General features: G+C 62.3%; 2 protein-coding genes across 2 annotated transcripts in view; both read left to right on the top strand.

The window, feature by feature from the left end:
- The window catches only part of NBEAL2 (neurobeachin like 2), a 31,683-nt gene extending 25,494 nt beyond the window's left edge, over positions 1-6,189 (top strand). Inside the window, exons 39-55 of the mRNA XM_058037914.1 lie at positions 474-569; positions 647-771; positions 855-995; positions 1,079-1,209; positions 1,289-1,398; positions 1,477-1,594; positions 1,669-1,766; positions 1,846-1,962; positions 2,040-2,129; positions 2,248-2,357; positions 2,446-2,618; positions 2,941-3,035; positions 3,115-3,231; positions 3,319-3,480; positions 3,554-3,702; positions 4,339-4,474; positions 5,752-6,189. Of these exons, the coding sequence (XP_057893897.1) occupies positions 474-569; positions 647-771; positions 855-995; positions 1,079-1,209; positions 1,289-1,398; positions 1,477-1,594; positions 1,669-1,766; positions 1,846-1,962; positions 2,040-2,129; positions 2,248-2,357; positions 2,446-2,618; positions 2,941-3,035; positions 3,115-3,231; positions 3,319-3,480; positions 3,554-3,702; positions 4,339-4,474; positions 5,752-5,856 (2,073 nt within the window). The 3' untranslated portion in view covers positions 5,857-6,189. The remainder of the gene's footprint in view (positions 1-473; positions 570-646; positions 772-854; positions 996-1,078; positions 1,210-1,288; positions 1,399-1,476; positions 1,595-1,668; positions 1,767-1,845; positions 1,963-2,039; positions 2,130-2,247; positions 2,358-2,445; positions 2,619-2,940; positions 3,036-3,114; positions 3,232-3,318; positions 3,481-3,553; positions 3,703-4,338; positions 4,475-5,751) is intronic.
- A 1,543-nt stretch (positions 6,190-7,732) lies between these two features.
- Positions 7,733-18,802, top strand: LOC131089459 (D-serine dehydratase-like). The gene is made up of 8 exons (XM_058034218.1): positions 7,733-7,777; positions 9,397-9,546; positions 12,985-13,265; positions 15,592-15,778; positions 17,614-17,735; positions 17,807-17,996; positions 18,069-18,174; positions 18,251-18,802. The coding sequence occupies exons 1-8, from the start codon at positions 7,758-7,760 to the stop codon at positions 18,338-18,340; spliced, it is 1,146 nt and encodes a 381-aa protein (XP_057890201.1). The 5' UTR covers positions 7,733-7,757; the 3' UTR covers positions 18,341-18,802.
- Positions 18,803-19,172: the final 370 nt, after the last annotated feature.

Here is a 19,172-nt window from a genome sequence, read left to right as displayed (position 1 = left end):
GATCTGGGAGAGGCCATGGGACCAGGGATGGACATGGACATGGACAGGGGATCAGGGATGGCTGTGGATCTGGGAGAGGCCATGGGACCAGGGATGGACATGGACATGGACACGGACATGGACAGAGGATGAAGGATGGCTGTTGGGAGTGGCCATGGGACCTGGGTTGGCAATGGGGTGAGGACAATCATGGGACAAAGGACAACTCTGGCACATGGGATGGCCATGGAACCAGGGGATGGCTGTGGGATGGGGGTGTCCATTGGACCAGAGGTGACTCTAGAACAAGGGATGGCCGTGGGGTGGACCTGGCCACAGTTCTGGGGACAACTGCTGGACTAGTGATGGCCATAAGACTGGGGACAACTTTGGGACCAGGGATAGCCAAGGGACAGGCACTGCCATGTGGTGGGGGGTGTCCGCCCTGTCTCCTCTCCCCCCAAGCCCATCTCCTCCCTCTCCCTTCTCTCCAGAAATGGGTCCTGCGGGAGATCTCCAACTTTGAGTACCTCATGCAGCTGAACACCATCGCGGGGCGCACCTACAACGACCTGTCCCAGTACCCCGTGGTGAGCCCCTGTGTCCCCCCCTGTCCCCACCCTGACCCGGTGCCCCCACACCTCACCCACCTCCCGCCCCCACCCAGTTCCCCTGGATCCTGCGGGATTATGTCTCGGAGACCCTGGACCTCACCAACCCGGCCGTGTTCCGGGACCTGTCCAAGCCCATCGGCGTGGCCAACGAGCGGCATGCCCGCGACGTCAAGGAGAAGTGAGTACCCCACAAACCACGGGTGGGGGGTGCAGGGAGCACCTGGCCAGCTCCTGATGAACCCCATCCCACCTGGCCTGCAGGTACGAGAGCTTCGAGGACCCCACGGGCACGGTGGACAAGTTCCACTACGGCACTCACTACTCCAACGCCGCCGGGGTCATGCACTACCTGATCCGCACCGAGCCCTTCACCACGCTCCACATCCAGCTGCAGAGCGGCAGGTGGGCACCTGGCAGGTGGGTCCTGCAGAGGGGACATCATCGTGGGCACAGCCAGGCTGCAGCCAGGTGTGCTGTGCCTCCAGGTTTGACTGCTCGGACCGGCAGTTCCACTCGGTGCCGGCGGCGTGGCAAGCCCGCATGGAGAACCCGGTGGATGTCAAGGAGCTCATCCCAGAGTTCTTCTACTTCCCAGAGTTCCTGGAGAACCAGAACGGTAAGGGACACCATTGTCACCACCAGGGGAGCACAGCGGGGTCTGTGTCTGTCCCTCATCATCCTCATCCTGCCCGCAGGCTTTGACCTGGGCTGCCTCCAGCTCTCCAATGAGAAGGTTGGGGACGTGGTGCTGCCGCGGTGGGCGCGCTCCCGCGAGGACTTCATCCAGCAGCACCGCAAAGCCCTGGTGAGATGGGGAGCCCCTCCAGCCCTGGGGGTGTCCAGGGCCATTCCCACCCCACCCTGACCCCCCATCCTTGGACAGGAGTCGGAATATGTCTCCGCCCACCTCCACGAGTGGATCGACCTCATTTTTGGGTACAAGCAGCGCGGCCCTGCCGCCGTGGAGGCCCTCAACGTCTTCTACTACTGCACCTACGAGGGTGAGCTGAGGGGCAGAGGGAGGGGGACACTGCCGGGGATGTGTCCCCGTGACCATGACCATCCCCGCCCACAGGGGCTGTGGACCTGGACGCCATCACCGACGAGACGCAGCGCAAGGCTCTGGAGGGCATCATCAGCAACTTTGGGCAGACGCCTTGCCAGCTGCTCAAGGTAGCTCAGACCCCCAGCCCCCAAAACCAGCCCCTTTTGAGGGGTCTCCCCACTTCTGACGGGTGCCCTGCGCCCCCAGGAGCCGCACCCCGCCCGACTGTCGGCGGAGAGCGCCGCCCGCAGGCTGGCCACCCTCGACACCCGCTCCCCCAACGTCTTCGAGAACCTGGGCCAGCTCAAGTCCTTCTTTGTGGAGGTGAGGACACCCCCGGGGCAGCCCTGGGAGGGGTGGGGTGGCCAGCAGGGTGCCCAGCAGCTGCTGTGTCCCCACAGGGCATCAGCGATGGGGTGGCCCTGGTGCAGGCCGTGGTCCCCAAGAACCAGGCACATTCCTTCATCACTCAGGGATCCCCCGACATCCTGGTGAGTGTGGGGAAACTGAGGCATGGGGACGTTTTGCTGGTCCAGTGGGGGCCCAGCACCAAACCAGAGAGGATCCCGGCAGTGAGAATGATGTCACCTCCCCTGCCCCTCTGCCCAGGTCACCGTGAGTGCCAACGGCTTGTTGGGGACCCATAACTGGCTGCCCTACGACAAGAACATCTCCAACTACTTCAGCTTCACCAAAGACCCCACTGTCACCAACGCCAAGTGAGCCACTGGGGCACGGGGTCCCCAGGGATGGTCCCTGGAGGTGCCACCAATCCACTACCACCACCATCCCATGTCCTCCCCACAGGACCCAGCGGTTCCTGCAGGGCCCCTTCGCCCCCGGGGCCGACCTGAGCTCGCGCACGCTGGCCGTGTCCCCTGATGGGAAGCTGCTCTTCAGCGGGGGACACTGGGACAACAGCCTCCGTGTCACCTCGCTGGCCAAAGGCAAGGTGGTGGGGCACATCACCCGGCACATAGGTACGTCGTCCTCCCATGGTGGTAATGATGATGATGATGATCTGATGATGCCCTGATGGGGTTGTAGGGCCATGGTGGGAGGCAGGTGACACCATGAGGGGCATCTCCCAGTGTCTCCATCTCCTGGGGACAATTCAGGTTCCAACCACAGAGCTGGAGCGGGGTGAGGAGCAGCAGCATCCACACCCCAAAATACATCTTGGAATGGGTTTGGCAGCAATTCCACATCCAAAAACACATCATGGTGCCATCCCATGGAGTCAGGGGGCCGAGCGTGGTGGGAGGGGACCGACACTTCATGGTGTCCCTCTGGCTGTCACAGATGTTGTCACCTGCCTGTCGCTTGACCTGTGTGGCATCTACCTCATTTCTGGCTCACGGGACACCACCTGCATGGTGTGGCAGGTCCTACAGCAGGTAAGGGCTCGAGGAGCAGGGGGAGCTCGTGCTGAGCACTGCCAGCAGGTCACTGATGTCCCCGTGTCCCCACCACCAGGGTGGCTTTTCCAGCGGCTTGGCTCCCAAACCCGTCCAGGTGCTGTACGGCCACGACGCCGAGGTGACGTGTGTGGCCATCAGCACCGAGCTGGACATGGCCGTGTCCGGCTCCAAGGTGAGCTGGTGACACTGTAGGATGGGTGTGAGATAGGCAGTGCCACCACCACCACCATTGTCACCCTGTGTCCCCTTCCTCCCCCAGGACGGCACCATCATCACCCACACCGTGCGCCGGGGTCTCTTCATCCGCTCCCTGCGGCCGCCCGGCGAGAGCTGTCCCCCCGCCGTCCTGTCCCACCTGGCCGTGGGGCCCGAGGGACAGGTGGTGGCCCAAACCTCTGTGGGGCAGCCCTCCTGCTCCAAGGTACGTCCAGGTGTCCCTATGGTCCCCTCCCGGCCACCAGCACCGCCCCACGGTCCCCGTGTGCTCCTTGCAGGAGAGGTTCGCGCTGCACCTGTACTCGGTGAACGGGAAGCTCCTGTCCTCCGTCCCGCTGGACCGGGAGGTGACAGCCATGTGCCTGACCGAGGACTTCGTGGTGCTGGGGACCTCGGAGTGCGGCCTGGAGATCCGTGAGCTCCAGAGGTGAGCGATGGCTGTGCCCTGTCCTGTCCCCAGCACGCCCTCAGGGTGTCCCGTGCCATGGTTGGTGTCCCGTGCCGTGGTGTCCCGTGCCATGGTTTGTGTCCCGTGCCATGGTTTGTGTCCCATGTCATGATGTCTGTGCCATGGTTTGTGTCCCATGCCATGGTTTGTGTCCCATGTCATGATGTCTGTGCCATGGTTTGTGTCCCGTGCCATGGTTTGTGTCCCATGCCATGGTGTCCCATTCCATGGTTTATGTCCCATGCCATGGTTTGTGTCCTGTGCCATGGTGTCCCATGCCATGGTTTATGTCCTGTGCCATGGTATCCCATGCCATGGTTTGTGTCCCATTCCATGATGTCCCATGTCGTGATGTCCCTTACCATGGTGTCACATGCCATGGTGTCCCATGCCATGGTTTGTGTCCCATGCCATGGTGTCTTGTGCCATGGCTCGTGTCCCACGACATAGTTTGTGTCCCATGCCATGCCTCATGTCCCATGCCATGGCTCGTGTCCCATGCCATGGCTCGTGTCCCATGCCATGGTTTGTGTCCCATGCCATGGTTTGTGTCCCATGCCATGGTTTGTGTCCCATGCCGTGCCTCATGTCCCACGCCATGGCTCGTGTCCCCAGCCTGAGGGCGGCCGTGCCCCCCGTGCCCATGCGGGTGCCCGTGCGCAGCGTGTCCGTCACCAAGGAGAAGAGCCACATCCTGGTGGGGCTGGAGGATGGAAAACTCATCGTGGTGGGCGCTGGGCAGCCCGCGGAGGTGAGCGGGACCCCAGCCAGTGGCTCAGTGTCCCCTGGGTGTCCCCTGGGTGGGGACATCAGTGTGTCCTCTCCAGAGCTGAGGGGAACTGGGGTGGGGTGGGGAAGGGGATGTGGGATAAGGAGGGGGGTGGAGGTGGGATGGGGATGGGGATGGAGAAGAGGATGAGAGTCTGGAAGGAGATGGTGATAGAGAAGGGGATGAAGATGGGGTTGGATAAAACCATTGGGAAGGGGATTGGGATGGAGAAGAGGATGAGGATCTGGAAGATGGGGATGGAAATGGGGAAGGAGAAGAGGATAGGATGGAGAAGCAGATGAGTATCTGGGAAGGAATGGGGAGGAAGAATGGGATGAGAAACTGCGAGGAGATGTGGATGGAGAAGGGGATGAGGACCTTGGAATGGGATGGGGATGGAGAAGAGGGTGAGGATCTTGGGATGGGATGGGGATGAAGAAGGGGATGAGGAGGAGGGTGGAGAAGGGGATGAGGATATGGGAATGAGAAGGGGATGAAAATCATGGGCTGGGATGGGAATGGAGAAGGGGATGAGGATATTGGGATGGCATGGGGATGAAGAGGATGAGGATGGGGATGGAGAAGGGGATGGGATGGAGATGGAGAAGATGAGGATCTTTAGGATAGGATGGGGATGGAGAAGGGGATGAGGATGATGGGATGGGATGGGATGGGATGGGATGGGATGGGATGGGATGGGATGGGATGGGATGGGATGGGTTGGGATGGGATGGGATGGGATGGGATGGGATGGGGTGGGATGGGATGGGATGGGATGGGATGGGATGGGATGGGATGGGATGGGATGGGATGGGATGGGATGGGATGGGATGGGATGGGATGGGATGGGATGGGATGGGATGGAGAAGGGGATGAGGATGATGGGATGGGATGGGATGGGATGGGATGGGATGGGATGGGATGGGATGGGATGGGATGGGATGGGATGGAGAAGGGGATGAGGATGATGGGATGGGATGGGATGGGATGGGATGGGATGGGATGGGATGGGATGGGATGGGATGGGATGGGATGGGATGGGATGGGATGGAAAAGGGGATGAGGATGATGGGATGGGATGGGATGGGATGGGATGGGATGGGATGGGATGGGATGGGATGGGATGGGATGGGATGGGATGGGATGGGGTGGGATGGGATGGGATGGAGAAGGCGATGAAGACCTTGGGATGGCATGGGGCTGTGGAAGGGGATGGATCAAGGATGTGGGGATGGGAATGGCGCTCCCCCCGTGCCCAGGTGCGGCCGGGCCAGTTCCACCGGCGGCTGTGGCGCTCCACGCGGCGAATCTCCCAGGTGTCGGCCGGAGAGACGGAATACAACCCCGCCGAGGGCAGGGCCTAGGCTGCCACCCACCACCCACCCATCACCCACCTTTGGGGGGCCCCGTGCCCCCCACACGGACTGGGGGACCCCCGGGCACCAAGGGGGGCCCGGGGAGCCCCGTCCTGCCCGCCATCCGTGGCCTTATCCAGCCCCGCTGGGGTGTCCTGCCCCCCTGGATTTTGGGGGGACGCCTCCCCCGTTGTCACAGGCGGTGGGGACAGCGGGAGCTGGGGACCCCTCGCTGGCAAGGGGGGTGGCACAGCCTCCCCCACACTGTGCCCGCTGGCCAGGAGCCGGCAGCCTGTGGGTGTCCCCCCCACCCCTTATTTTTTATTTCTATCCATTTTTAGAAGTTTTACAGAAAAAAGAATTGTTATTATTAATAATAATAATAATAATTAATAATAATAATATATCTGTGAGAAACCAAGGTGTGAGGCCCGTGGCTGCCCCAAGGTGGGGACGCAACCCCTCCTGTGTGTGTCCCCCAGTGTCCCCCCACTCCGGCGTCCAGGCTGTGGGACATGGGGACACTCGTGTCACCAGGGGGGCAGCACTCTGCAGCTCTGTGCCCACCTGTTATGGGCAGGGGGGCTCAGCAGATGTGAGATACGAGTGTGAGGGGTCTCAGCAACCCTGGAGTCCATGTCATGAGTCTGGGGGGGGTCTCAGGTGCTCTGTAGGCAGGAGTGACAAACGGGGAGGGGGCTCTCAGCACCTGTGAACCTCCATGTCACAAGTTGGGAGGGGTCTCAGCAGCTCTGTACCCACCTCCCACAATTTTAGGGGGTCTCAGCAGCTCTGTACCCAACTGCCACAATTTTAGGGGGTCTCAGCAGCTCTGTACCCAACTGCCACAATTTTAGGGGGTCTCAGCAGCTCTGTACCCACCTGCCGCAATTTTTGGGGGTCTCAGCAGCTCCACACACACGTGTGACCAGTTTGGGGGATCTCAGTGGCTCTACAGACACCTGTCACGATTGTGGGGGTCCCCAGCAGCAGCTGTACGTGAGTGTGACAAGTTGGGGGGGGTCTCAGCATCTGTGCACTCCCATGTCATGAGTTTGGAAGGTCTCAGCAGCTCTACATACATGTCATGAGTGTGGATGGCTCTCAGCAGCTGTGCACCCCCATGTCACAAGTTTAGGGGGTCTCAGCCGCTCCCCACACGTGTCATAAGTTTGGGGGGGGTCTCAGCAGCTCCCCACACCTGTCATGAGTTTAGGAGGGATCTCAGCATGTCCCCAAACGTGTCACAGGTTTAGGGGGGGGTCTCAGCAGGTCCCCACATGTGTCATGAGTTTAGGGGGTCTCAGCATCTCCCCGTATGTGTGTCATGAGTGTGGATGGGTCTCAGCAGATGTGCAGCCCCATGTTACAAGTTTGGGGGATCCCAGCAGGTCCCCACACGTGTGTCACAAGTTTAGAGGGTCTCAGCAGCTCCCCACACCTGTCATAAGTTTAGGGGGATCCCAGCAGGTCCCCACACGTGTGTCATAAGTTTGGGGGGGTCTCAGCAGCTCCCCACACATGTCATAACTTTAGGGGGGGTCTCAGCAGCTCCCCACGCGTGTCACGAGTTTAGGGGCTCTCAGCGGCACCAGCCGTGTCCCCCGTGTCCCGGGCAGGGCAGCGGGTCCCCAGCAGCCCCTCACCCGTGTCGGGAGCCGAGTGTCCCAGCCCGGGGGGTCCCGCCGCCCCCGCCCCGCTCCGCCTTTGTCTCTCGGCATCCGGAGCTGGCGGCGCGTCCCGGGCTGGCCGCGGCTCCGAGCGTGTCCCGCGCTGGCCCCGCCACCCCCGCGAGGCCCCTCGCTGGCAGTGACCCTTGTCCCCGCTCCGCCGGCCGTGCCACCGCGTCACGTGGGACCCAGGGCACCCGCGGGGACACCGCCGAGCGGCCGGGACAGCGGGACGGAGCCATGGACGGACACACGGACAGGTGGGCAGGGCCGGCCGGGAGGGGACACACGGGGGGCAGGTGACACCGGGATGGGGGGGACACACGAGCGGGGCAGGTGACACCAGGATGGGGGGGACACACGCGGGGCAGGTGACACCGGGATGGGGGGGACACGCTGCTGGAGGGTTCCCGTCCCGGTGGAGGTGGGATTGGTGTCCCCGATCCCGGATTTTGGCTCCATCCCGGGTGACCCAGCTCCGGGCATCCTGTCCCAAGGAGCGCCCCCAAAGTGTCCCTTTCCCGGGTGTCTCAGCCCCAGGTGTCCCTCTGCCCCGTGTCCCCATCCCAGACCACCCATTACCAGGCGTTCCAGTTCCATATGTCCCCATCCCATATGTCCCCATCCCAGGTGTCCCAGTCCCATATTTCCCAATCCCGGGTGTCCCAGTCCTGTATTTCCCAATCCCGGGTGTCCCAGTCCTGTATTTCCCATTCCCGGGTGTCCCAGTCCCAGGTGTCCCAGTCCCAGTTTGCCCAATCCCAAATTTCCCAGTCCCAGGTGTCCCTCTGCCCCATGTCCCCATCCCAGGCCACCCATTACCAGGTGTTCCAGTCCCATATGTCCCCATCCCAGGTGTCCCAGTCCCAGGTGTCCCTCCCTGTTCCATAGATCCCAGTCCCAGGTATCCCTGCTTCCAGTATCTCTCTCCAAGGTGACCCAGGTGTCCCAGGTGTCCCAGCTGTCCCAGCTGTCCCAGGTGTTCCCACTGCTCCGTTTCCCACTCTCCCAAACCCCAGTCCCAGCACCCACCTGACTCCAGGAAACCCCTGGATTGTGCCCAAGGAGGAAGGGACACCCTGGAGCTGCCCCAGCACCATCCCCACCCAAAATCCCCCCAGGCCCACGTCCCTGGGGGATCCCACAGCCCCCACCTGGGAACAGGGACCCCCAGCAGCCTCCCCTGGGGATGCAGGGTGGTGTAAGGTGGGCACGGGGGTTTCTGAGGGTGCAGGGTGGGTTAGATTGGGCTGGGGGCTCACAGCAGGTTCTGAGGGTGCAGGGTGGGTTCAGGTTAGAGGGGTTCACAGCAGGTTCTGAGGGAGCAGGGTGGGTTCAGGTTGGGGCTCACAGCAGGTTCTGAGGATGCAGGGTGGGTTAGATCGGGCTGGGGGCTCACAGCAGGTTCTGAGGGTGCAGGGTGGGTTTGGGTTTAGGTTAGAGGGGTTCACAGCAGGTTCTGAGGGTGCAGGGTGGGTTAGATTGGGGTGGGGGCTCACAGCAGGTTCTGAGGGTGCGGGGTGGGTTAGATCGGGCTGGGGGCTCACAGCAGGCTCTGAGGGTGCAGGCTGGGTTTGGATTGGGCTGGGGGCTCACAGATTGGGCTGGGGGCTCACAGCGGGTTCTGAGGGTGCAGGGTGGGTTTAGATTGGGGTTCACAGCAGGTTCTGAGGGTGCAGGGTGGGTTAGATTGGGGTTCACAGCAGGTTCTGAGGGTGCAGGGTGGGTTAGATTGGGGAGGGGGCTCACAGATCGGGCTGGGGGCTCACAGATTGGGCTGGGGGCTCACAGCAGGCTCTGAGGGTGCAGGCTGGGTTTACATTGGGCTGGGGGCTCACAGCGGGCTCTCCCGCCCCTCCCCACATCCCCACACCCCCAGCTCGTGGCTCGGAGCCCCCCTGGAGCAGTTGCCCACCCCGGCGCTGACCCTGGACCTGGCCACGCTGCGCGGGAACGCCGAGAGGATGCGGGAGCGCTGCCGGGAGCTGGGGCTGCGCCTGCGGCCGCACGTGAAAACGCACAAAACCCTGTGAGTGCCACCCCAAAACCCTGTGAGTGCCACCCAGAGCCCCCCAAACCCTGTGAGTGCCACCCCAGAGCCCCAAAACCCTGTGAGTGCCACCCAGAGCCCCCAAAACCCTGTGAGTGCCCCCCCAAAACCCCCCAAACCCTGTGAGTGCCAACCCGAGAGCCCCAAAACCCTGTGAGTGCCAACCCGAGAGCCCCAAAACCCTGTGAGTGCCCCCCCAAAACCCCCCAAACCCTGTGAGTGCCACCCCGGAGCCCCCCAAACCCTGTGAGTGCCACCCAGAGCCCCAACACCCTGTGAGTGCCACCCAGAGCCCCCCAAAACCCTGTGAGTGCCACCCCGGAGCCCCCCAACACCCTGTGAGTGCCACCCAAAACCCTGTGAGTGCCCCCCCGGAGCCCCCAAACCCTGTGAGTGCCCCCCCGGAGCCCCACAAACCACTGTGAGTGCCACCCCAGAGCCCCCCAAACCCTGTGAGTGCCACCCAGAGCCCCAAAACCCTGTGAGTGCCACCCAGAGCCCCAAAACCCTGTGAGTGCCCCCCAGAGCCCCCAACACCCTGTGAGTGCCACCCCAGAGCCCCCCAACACCCTGTGAGTGCCCCCAGAGCCCCAAAACCCTGTGAGTGCCCCCCCAAAACCCTGTGAGTGCCACCCCAGAGCCCCAAAACCCTGTGAGTGCCACCCAGAGCCCCAAAACCCTGTGAGTGCCACCCCCGAGAGCCCCAACACCCTGTGAGTGCCACCCAGAGCCCCACAACACCCTGTGAGTGCCACCCCAGAGCCCCCCAAACCCTGTGAGTGCCACCCAGAGCCCCCCAACACCCTGTGAGTGCCCCCCAGAGCCCCCCAAAACCCTGTGAGTGCCACCCCCGAGAGCCCCAACACCCTGTGAGTGCCCCCCAGAGCCCCAAAACCCTGTGAGTGCCACCCCAGAGCCCCCCAAACCCTGTGAGTGCCACCCAGAGCCCCCCAAACCCTGTGAGTGCCACCCCAGAGCCCCCCAACACCCTGTGAGTGCCACCCAGAGCCCCCCAACACCCTGTGAGTGCCACCCCAGACCCCCCAAACCCTGTGAGTGCCACCCCAGACCCCCCAAACCCTGTGAGTGCCACCCCAGAGCCCCCCAACACCCTGTGAGTGCCACCCAGAGCCCCCCAACACCCTGTGAGTGCCACCCCAGACCCCCCAAACCCTGTGAGTGCCACCCCAGACCCCCCAAACCCTGTGAGTGCCACCCAGAGCCCCCCAAACCCTGTGAGTGCCACCCCAGAGCCCCCCAACACCCTGTGAGTGCCACCCAGAGCCCCCCAACACCCTGTGAGTGCCACCCCAGACCCCCCAAACCCTGTGAGTGCCACCCCAGAGCCACCCGGGGTCTCCCCTGAATGCCCCCCATCCCTCTGGCTCCCCTCAGTACCCCTCAGCCTTCATCAGTTTTCCCCCAGCATCTCCTCATCCTCCCCGTCATCCCCGTATCTCCCACTGTCCCCATCACCATCCCACCCCAGTATCCCCCAGTTTGCCCAGCACCCTCCCAGTGTCCCTCCCAGTGTCTCCCCATCTTCCCCTCAGGACACCCCACCTTCCCACCCAGCGCGTCCCAGTCCTGCCCCAGTTTTCCCCAGCATTCCCACAGCTTCACCCCCAGCCTCTCCCCACATTCCCTCCAGGGTTCCCCAAATCCCCCCTCAGCATTCCTCAACTTCCCTCCATCGATCCCACACATCCCTCCCAGTGCCCCCCTTAGCGCCCCTCAGCCTCCCTCAGGAGCCCCCCCAGAATCCCCCCCAGCACCCCCTCATCAGCCCCACCTTCCCCCGGGCATTTCCCCATCCTCCCTCCCAGTATCCCCCCACCATCCTCCCAGTATCCCCCCACCATCCTCCCAGTATCCCCCCACCATCCTCCTTTCCAGTATCCCCCCGCCATCCTCCCAGTATCCCCCCACCATCCTCCCAGTATCCCCCCACCATCATCCCAGTATCCCCCCACCACCCTCCCAGTATCCCTCCATCCTCCTTTCCAGTATCCCCCCGCCATCCTCCCAGTATCCCCCATCCTCTGCCTTGCACCCAACTTCTCCCCCAGTATCCCTCCAGGAGCCTCCTCATCCTCCCTCTCATCATCCCCATCCTCGCAGTATCCCCCCAGCCTTCCTCCCAGTGTCCCCTCATCCTGTCTCCCAGTATCCCCCCACCCTCCCTCCCAGTATCTCGCTATCCTCATTCCCAGTATCCCCCATCCTCCCTCCCAGTATCCCATCCCCACTCCCAGTATCCCCCCACCATCACCCCAGTATCCCCCCATCCTCCCTCCCAGTATCCCCCCACCACCCTCCCAGTATCCCCCCACCCTCCTTCCCAGTAACCCCCACCATCATCCCAGTATCCCCCCACCATCATCCCAGTATCCCCCCACCACCCTCCAGTATCCCCCCACCACCCTCCCAGTATCCCCCCACCATCATCCCAGTATCCCCCCACCACCCTCCCAGTATCCCCCCACCACCCTCCCAGTATCCCCCCACCATCCTCCCAGTATCCCCCATCCTCCCTCCCAGTATCCCATCCCCACTCCCAGTATCCCCCCATCCTAATTCCCAGTATCTCACTATTCTCATTCCCAGTATCCCCCCATCCACACTCCCAGTATCCCTGATCCTCCCTCCCAGTATCCCCCCATCCTCCCAGTATCCCCTCACCCTAACTCCCAGTACCTCACTATCCTCACTCCCAGTGTCCCTCATCCTCATTCCCAGTATCTCCTCATCCCCCCTGCCAGTATCCACCATCCTCACTCCCAGTATCCGCCATCCTTACTCCCAGTATCCCCCCACCCTCCATCCCAGTATCCCCCCATCCTCATTCCCAGTATCCCCCCATCCTCCCTCCCAGTATCCCCCCATCTTCACTCCCAGTATCCCCTCATCCTGCCAGTATCCTTTCACCCTAACTCCCAGTATCCCCCTATCTCACTCCCTGTATCCCCTTATCCTCACTCCCAGTATCCCCCCAGTATCCCTCCCAGTATCCCCCCATCCTCCCAGTATCCCCTCACCCTAACTCCCAGTACCTCACCATCCTCACTCCCAGTATCCCCCATCCTCACTCCCAGTATCTCCTCATCCCCCCTCCCAGTATCCCCCATCCTCACTCCCAGTATCCACCATTCCCCCTCCCAGTATCTCCCAATCCTCCCAGTATCCATCCACCATCCTCACTCCCAGTATCCCCTTATCCTCATTCCCAGTATCCCCTCATCTTCTTTCCCAGTATCCCACATCCTCCCAGTATCCCCCAACCCTTATCACCCAGCATCTCCCCAGCACCTTCCGAGAACCCCCCCAGCATTTCCCTCCATTCCCATCATTTCCTCCTCCTCCTCCTCCTCCTCCTCCTCCTCCTCGTCCTGCTCCCGCTCACTCCCCGGCCGGCAGGGAGGGCGCGGAGCTGGCGACGGGCGGCTCCCGCCGTGGCATCGTGGTGTCCACGCTGGCCGAGGCGCGTTTCTTCGCGGCCGGGGGCTTCGATGACATCCTGTACGCGTTCCCGGTGCCGCGCTGGCGCCTGGCCGAGTGCTCGGCGCTGGCCCAGCGCCTGCAGCGGTTCCAGGTGCTCCTGGACAGCCCCCAGGGCCTGGAGATGCTGCTGCAGAACCCCCTGCCCGCAGGGAAGCGCTGGCTGGTCTGGCTCAAGCTGGACTGCGGCAATGCCCGGGGTAGGTGAGCCCCGAATCCCATCCGGGGTGCGGGGAGGGGACATCGTGTGCTGGCCCATGGGGTGGGGTGCTCTGAGTGCCCCCAGATCCGGCATCTCAACCGGGATGGGGCGTTGAAGCCACCTAAAAGTCATTGATCAAGGGTGTTCCTCGGGGGGGGATGTCTTGTGTCACTCCAAGCCACGATGGAGCATCTAAACCCACTCAAAATCATTATTTAAGGGTGTTCTATAGGGAGGGATCTTCATGTCCTTCCAAGCCCCCAAATCCTCCATCCCAACCACGATGGAGAATCTCAGCCCCCCCAAAATCGTTATTTAAGGATGCTGCATGAGAAGGAATCCCCGTGCCCCTTCAAGCCACCGGATCCTCCTTCCCAACCATGATGGAGCATCTCAGCCTCCCAAAATTGTTATTTAAGGGTGCTCCATAGGGATAGATCCCCATCTCCCTTCAAGCTCTCAAATTCTCCATCCCAACCACAATGGAGCATCTAAACCCCCTGAAATAAATATTTAAGGGTGTTCCATAGGGAGGGATCCCCATCTCCTTCCAAGCCCCCAAATTCTCCATCAAAAACCACGATGGAGCATCTAAACCCTCCCAAAATCGTTATTTAAGGGTGCTGCAGGGGATAGGATCCCCATGTCCCTCCAAGCCCCCAAATTCTCCATTCCAACCACGATGGAGCATCTCAGCCTCCCCAAAATTGCTGTTTAAGGGTGTTCCATAGGGAGGGATCCCCATGTCCCTACAAACCCGCAAATCCTCCATCAAAACCACGATGGAGCATCTAAACCCTCCCAAAATCGTTATTTAAGGATGCTCCGTGAGAAGGAACCCCCATGTTCCTCCAAGCCCTCAGATCCTCCATCAAAACCTCTAATGCCCCCCAAAAATTTAATTAAGGATGTTCCATGAGAAGGAATCTTCATGTCCCTCCAAACCCCCCAAATCCTCCATGCCGACCACGATGGAGCATCTAAACCCTCCCAAAATCGTTATTTAAGGGTGTTCCATGAGAAGGGATCCCCGTGTCCCTCCAAGGCCCCAGATCCTCCTTCCCAACCATGATGGTGCATCTAAACCCTCCCAAAATCGTTATTTAAGGATGTTCCATGAGAAGGAACCCCCACGTTCCTCCAAGGCCCCAGATCCTCCATCCCAACCACGATGGAGCATCTAAACCCTCCCAAAATCGTTATTTAAGGGTGTTCCATGCAAAGGGATCCCCATGTCCCTCCAGATCCTCCATCCCAATCCACAATGGAGCATCTAAACCGTCCCAAAATCGTTGTTTAAGGGTGTTCCATGCGAAGGGATCCCCATGTTCCTCCAAGCCCCCAGATCCTCCATCAAAACCTCTAATGCCCCCCAAAATTGTTAAAAGGATGTTCCATGGGAAGGAATCTTCATGTCCCTCCAAACCCCCCAAATCCTCCATGCCGACCACGATGGAGCATCTAAACCCTCCCAAAATCGTTATTTAAGGATGTTCCATGAGAAGGGATCCCCGTGTCCCTCCAAGGCCCCAGATCCTCCTTCCCAACCATGATGGTGCATCTAAACCCTCCCAAAATCGTTATTTAAGGATGTTCCATGAGAAGGAACCCCCATGTTCCTCCAAGCCCTCAGATCCTCCATCAAAACCTCTAATGCCCCCCAAAATTGTTAAAAGGATGTTCCATGAGAAGGAATCCCCATGTTCCTCCAAGGCCCCAGATCCTCCATCCCAACCACAATGGAGCATCTAAACCCTCCCAAAATCGTTATTTAAGGGTGTTCCATGAGAAGGAATCCCCATTTCCCTCCAAGGCCCCAGATCCTCCATCCCAACCACGATGGAGCATCTAAACCCCTTCAAAATCGTTATTTAAGGGTGTTCCATAGGGAGGGATCCCCATGTCCCTACAAACCCGCAAATCCTCCATCCCAACCACGATGGAGCATCTGAACCCCTTCAAAATCGTTATTTAAGGGTGTTCCACGCGAAGGGATCCCCGTGTCCCTCCAGATCCTCCATCCCAATCCACAATGGAGCATCTAAACCGTCCCAAAATCGTTATTTAAGGATGCTCCATGAGAAGGAACCCCCACGTTCCTCCAAGGCCCCAGATCCTCCATCCCAACCACGATGGAGCATCTCAGCCCCTCCAAAGCCATTTTTCCCACCACACCTGGTGCAGCAGAAAGGGCCCCAAAGCCCCCCAAGGCACTCCCCAGCCCCATCCCCACATTCCCACTACCAGGACGCTCCGTGGGGGCCACGTCCCGCTGTCCCCTCACCCGTGTCCCCAGCCCCCCGTCACACCGTGTCCCCTCCCAGCCGGGATTCGCCCCACGGATCCCGAGGCGCTGTCGCTGGCCCGGGCCATCGCCCAGGGCTCCCCGGAGCTGGTGACACTCGTGGGGGTCTACGCGCACTGCGGGAACACCTACGGCTGTCGCGACATCGCGGCCATCCAGGCCGTCGCCAGGGACACCACGGCCGCCGTGCTGGAATTCGTCACCGCGTGAGTGGCCGGGACGAGCGGGGATTTGGGGGTTTGGGGGTTTGGGGATTTGGGGATGTGGGGATCTGGGGATGTGGGGATTTGGGGGTTTGGGGATTTGGGGATGTGGGGATTTGGGGGTTTGGGGATGTGGGGATGTGGGGATGTGGGGGTTTGGGGGTTTGGGGATGTGGGGATTTGGGGATGTGGGGGTTTGGGGGTTTGGGGATTTGGGGATGTGGGGGTTTGGGGGTTTGGGGATTTGGGGATGTGGGGATTTGGGGATTTGGGGATTTGGGGATGTGGGGATTTGGGGGTTTGGGGATTTGGGGATGTGGGGATTTGGGGGTTTGGGGATGTGGGGATTTGGGGATTTGGGGGTTTGGGGATTTGGGGATTTGGGGATGTGGGGATGTGGGGATGTGGGGATTTGGGGATGTGGGGATTTGGGGATTTGGGGGTTTGGGGATTTGGGGATTTGGGGATTTGGGGATGTGGGGATGTGGGGATTTGGGGATGTGGGGATTTGGGGATTTGGGGGTTTGGGGATTTGGGGATTTGGGGATGTGGGGATTTGGGGGTTTGGGGATTTGGGGATGTGGGGATTTGGGGATTTGGGGGTTTGGGGATGTGGGGATGTGGGGATGTGGGGATTTGGGGATTTGGGGATGTGGGGATTTGGGGGTTTGGGGATGTGGGGATGTGGGGATGTGGGGGTTTGGGGGTTTGGGGATTTGGGGATGTGGGGATTTGGGGGTTTGGGGGTTTGGGGATTTGGGGATTTGGGGATTTGGGGATGTGGGGATTTGGGGGTTTGGGGATTTGGGGATTTGGGGACAGGAAGGGTCAAGGCGGCCGCTGTCCCCTTGCCGAGGCGCGGCTGTAAATGCGAATCACCCCCATAAAGGGGCCCTCGAAGCCCGCCCGGGGGGCACCGGGGGTGGTGGCGGCGCCGCTGCCCTTTGATGTGGCTGTGACCCGGGGCACTGTCCCCTCCCTCCCGCCCGCCGCCCTTTCATCCCGGCGGGGGCCCGCATCCTGCGGGGAATCGCGGCCGGACGGGCCCTGCTGGGAAAAGGGGGAGGAACCTCCACCCCCGCCACGCCGGGGACAGCCATGTGCCCACCTGGGGACACGGCCCGGGGGCCACCGGCCCGGGGTGGCACCGGCTGGTGGCGGGGAAAGCCCAGATCCCACCCCCTGCCCAAAATCTGAGCGCATCTGGGGCTGGTTCCAACACATCTGGGGGTCCAGAAATATCTGGAAGGGGTCCCAGGCACCACTGGGGATGTCCTGGCACATCTGGGGGGCACTTCTGGCACATCTGGGAACGGCCTGGCACAGCTGAGGGGATCCCAGATCCACCTGGAGGGGATCCCAGGCACATTTGGGGGCTCCCAGAACCACCTGGAGGGGTCTCCAGCACATCTGGGGTTCTCAGACGCATCTGGGAGTGTTTTAAAACATCTGGGGGGGTGTCCAGCTCAAACGGGTGGATCTCTGGCACATCTGGGCATGGTTGGGCACATCTGGAGGGGCCTCTGCCACATCTGGGGGGATCTGGAGGGACACGCACCAGCCCTGAGTCTTTGAGGGGGCTCACGGGCACATCTGGCTGGCACCTGGGCACATCTGGACGTGTCCTGGTCGCATCTTGAGTTCTGCCGGGCACGCTGCGGGGAGGCTGTGCCACATCTGGATGGCTCCCTTGAGTGTTCGGGGCACCCAGAGGTGCAGGACCCACCTCTGCTCTTATTCCCGGTGGTACCCGGGGGTGACAGACCCACCTCTGGTGACCCGGGGGTGACATCCCGCACCCCGATCGCCCAGAGGGTGCCCCCCGTGTGTCCCCCCAGGCTGCGGCAGGCGGGGATCCCGTGTCCCCAGGCCACCATCGGCTCCACGCCGTCCTGCAGCCACCCGGTGCCGGAGATGTCGCAGCTCACCGAGGTGCACCCGGGCAATTACCTCTTCTACGGTGAGCAAAGGGGACCGGGAGGGAGCCCCGCGGGTGGGACACGGCCGGGCTGAGCCCGCGTCCCCCCGCAGACCTGCAGCAGACGCAGCTGGGCTCGTGCCGGCCCGAGGAGGTGGCGATCCGTGTGCTCAGCAGGGTCATCGGGCACTACCCGCACCGCGGGCAGCTGCTGCTGGACTGCGGCTGGGCCGCCCTGAGCCTGCACGGCCGCGAGCAGGGACCCGCGGGCTGCGCGGCCATCGAGGGCCACCCCCAGCTCAGGTGACGCCCGCGGGGAGCGGGGGCACGGCGGGGCCGGGCGGTGACACCCGTGACGGCCCCGCGTCCCCGCAGGCTGGTGGGGCTGACCCAGGAGCACGGGCTGGTGGAGGCCGCGGACGGGCGGCTGGATTTCGAGCGATTCCCGCTGGGGAGCACCTTGGCGCTCATCCCGTTCCACGTGAGCGTCACCCCCGCGTGTCCCCTCCCGTGCCAGCGCCGTGCCACATCACAGCTCGGTGTCCCCTCTGCCGCAGGCCTGTGCCACGGCCGCCATGCACCCCGTGTACTTCGTGCACGCTGCCGGCAAGGTGGTGGAGCTCTGGCGCCCCGTGCGCGGCTGGTGAGGGGAGCGAGAGGAGATTGTGGGGGATGCAGCCGCACCCAGACCCTGCACCCACCCTGGACCGAGGCTCTGCACCCACAGCGAGACCCTGCAGCCGCTCCGAGTCACTCTGTGCACCCACGCTGGGGTCACAGAGCCACAACGGGGTCCTGCACACACAAGGGGTGTTGCACCCAGTCCCACACCTTGTACCCATTCCTGCACCCACTCCCACACCCAGCACCCACTCCCACCCTGCACCCATTCCCACACCCTGCACCCATTCCCACCCTGCACCCACTCCCACACCCTGCACCCATTCCCACTGCACCCATTCCCACACCCTGCACCCATTCCCACTGCACCCATTCCCACACCCTGCACCCATTCCCACCCTGCACCCATTCCCACTCCGCACCCACACCACGTCCCTCCACCCACTCCAGGATGCTGCACCCACACCGGGGCTCAATAAATCAGCTTCTCCCGCTTCCAGGCGCTTATTCCCGCGGGGAAGCGCCGTGGGGAGGTGGCGGGAGGAGTGGGTGACGCGGTCCCTCCGGTGCCGTCCATCCCAGCTCGGACCGGCCCGGTCCAAGCTGGACCCATCCCGATGGGCGGGACTCGAACCTGCGACCACCGGAGCAGCGAGGGGCGGGGCTCCAAGCTTGGCCACGCCCCTCAAGCGACGAACGGCCAATGGGAGCGCGCCCCGCCCGGCCCTGCCCGGGGGAGCCACGCCCAGCCCGGCCCGGCCCAGGCGCGACGGGGCGGCCGAGAGGAGCTGAGCGGGGCCGAACGGAGCCGAACCGGGACCGAAGGGAACCGAACCGAGCCCGAACGGGGCCGAGCCG

This window comes from Melospiza georgiana, chromosome 1, assembly GCF_028018845.1.
Source record: "Melospiza georgiana isolate bMelGeo1 chromosome 1, bMelGeo1.pri, whole genome shotgun sequence".
Classification (NCBI taxonomy): Eukaryota; Metazoa; Chordata; class Aves; order Passeriformes; family Passerellidae; genus Melospiza; species Melospiza georgiana.
Note: the sequence above shows the minus strand (reverse complement) of the source record. Positions and strands in the feature narration are given on the sequence as shown.

Bases quoted from the DNA above. Each gene is read 5' to 3' on its own strand.
- LOC131089459 (XM_058034218.1), top strand. From the start codon at position 7,758: ATGGACGGACACACGGACAG. The intron at 7,778-9,396 runs GTGGGCAGGGCC...CCACACCCCCAG, and splicing joins ATGGACGGACACACGGACAG to CTCGTGGCTCGGAGCCCCCC. The intron at 15,779-17,613 runs GTGAGTGGCCGG...GTGTCCCCCCAG, and splicing joins GTGCTGGAATTCGTCACCGC to GCTGCGGCAGGCGGGGATCC.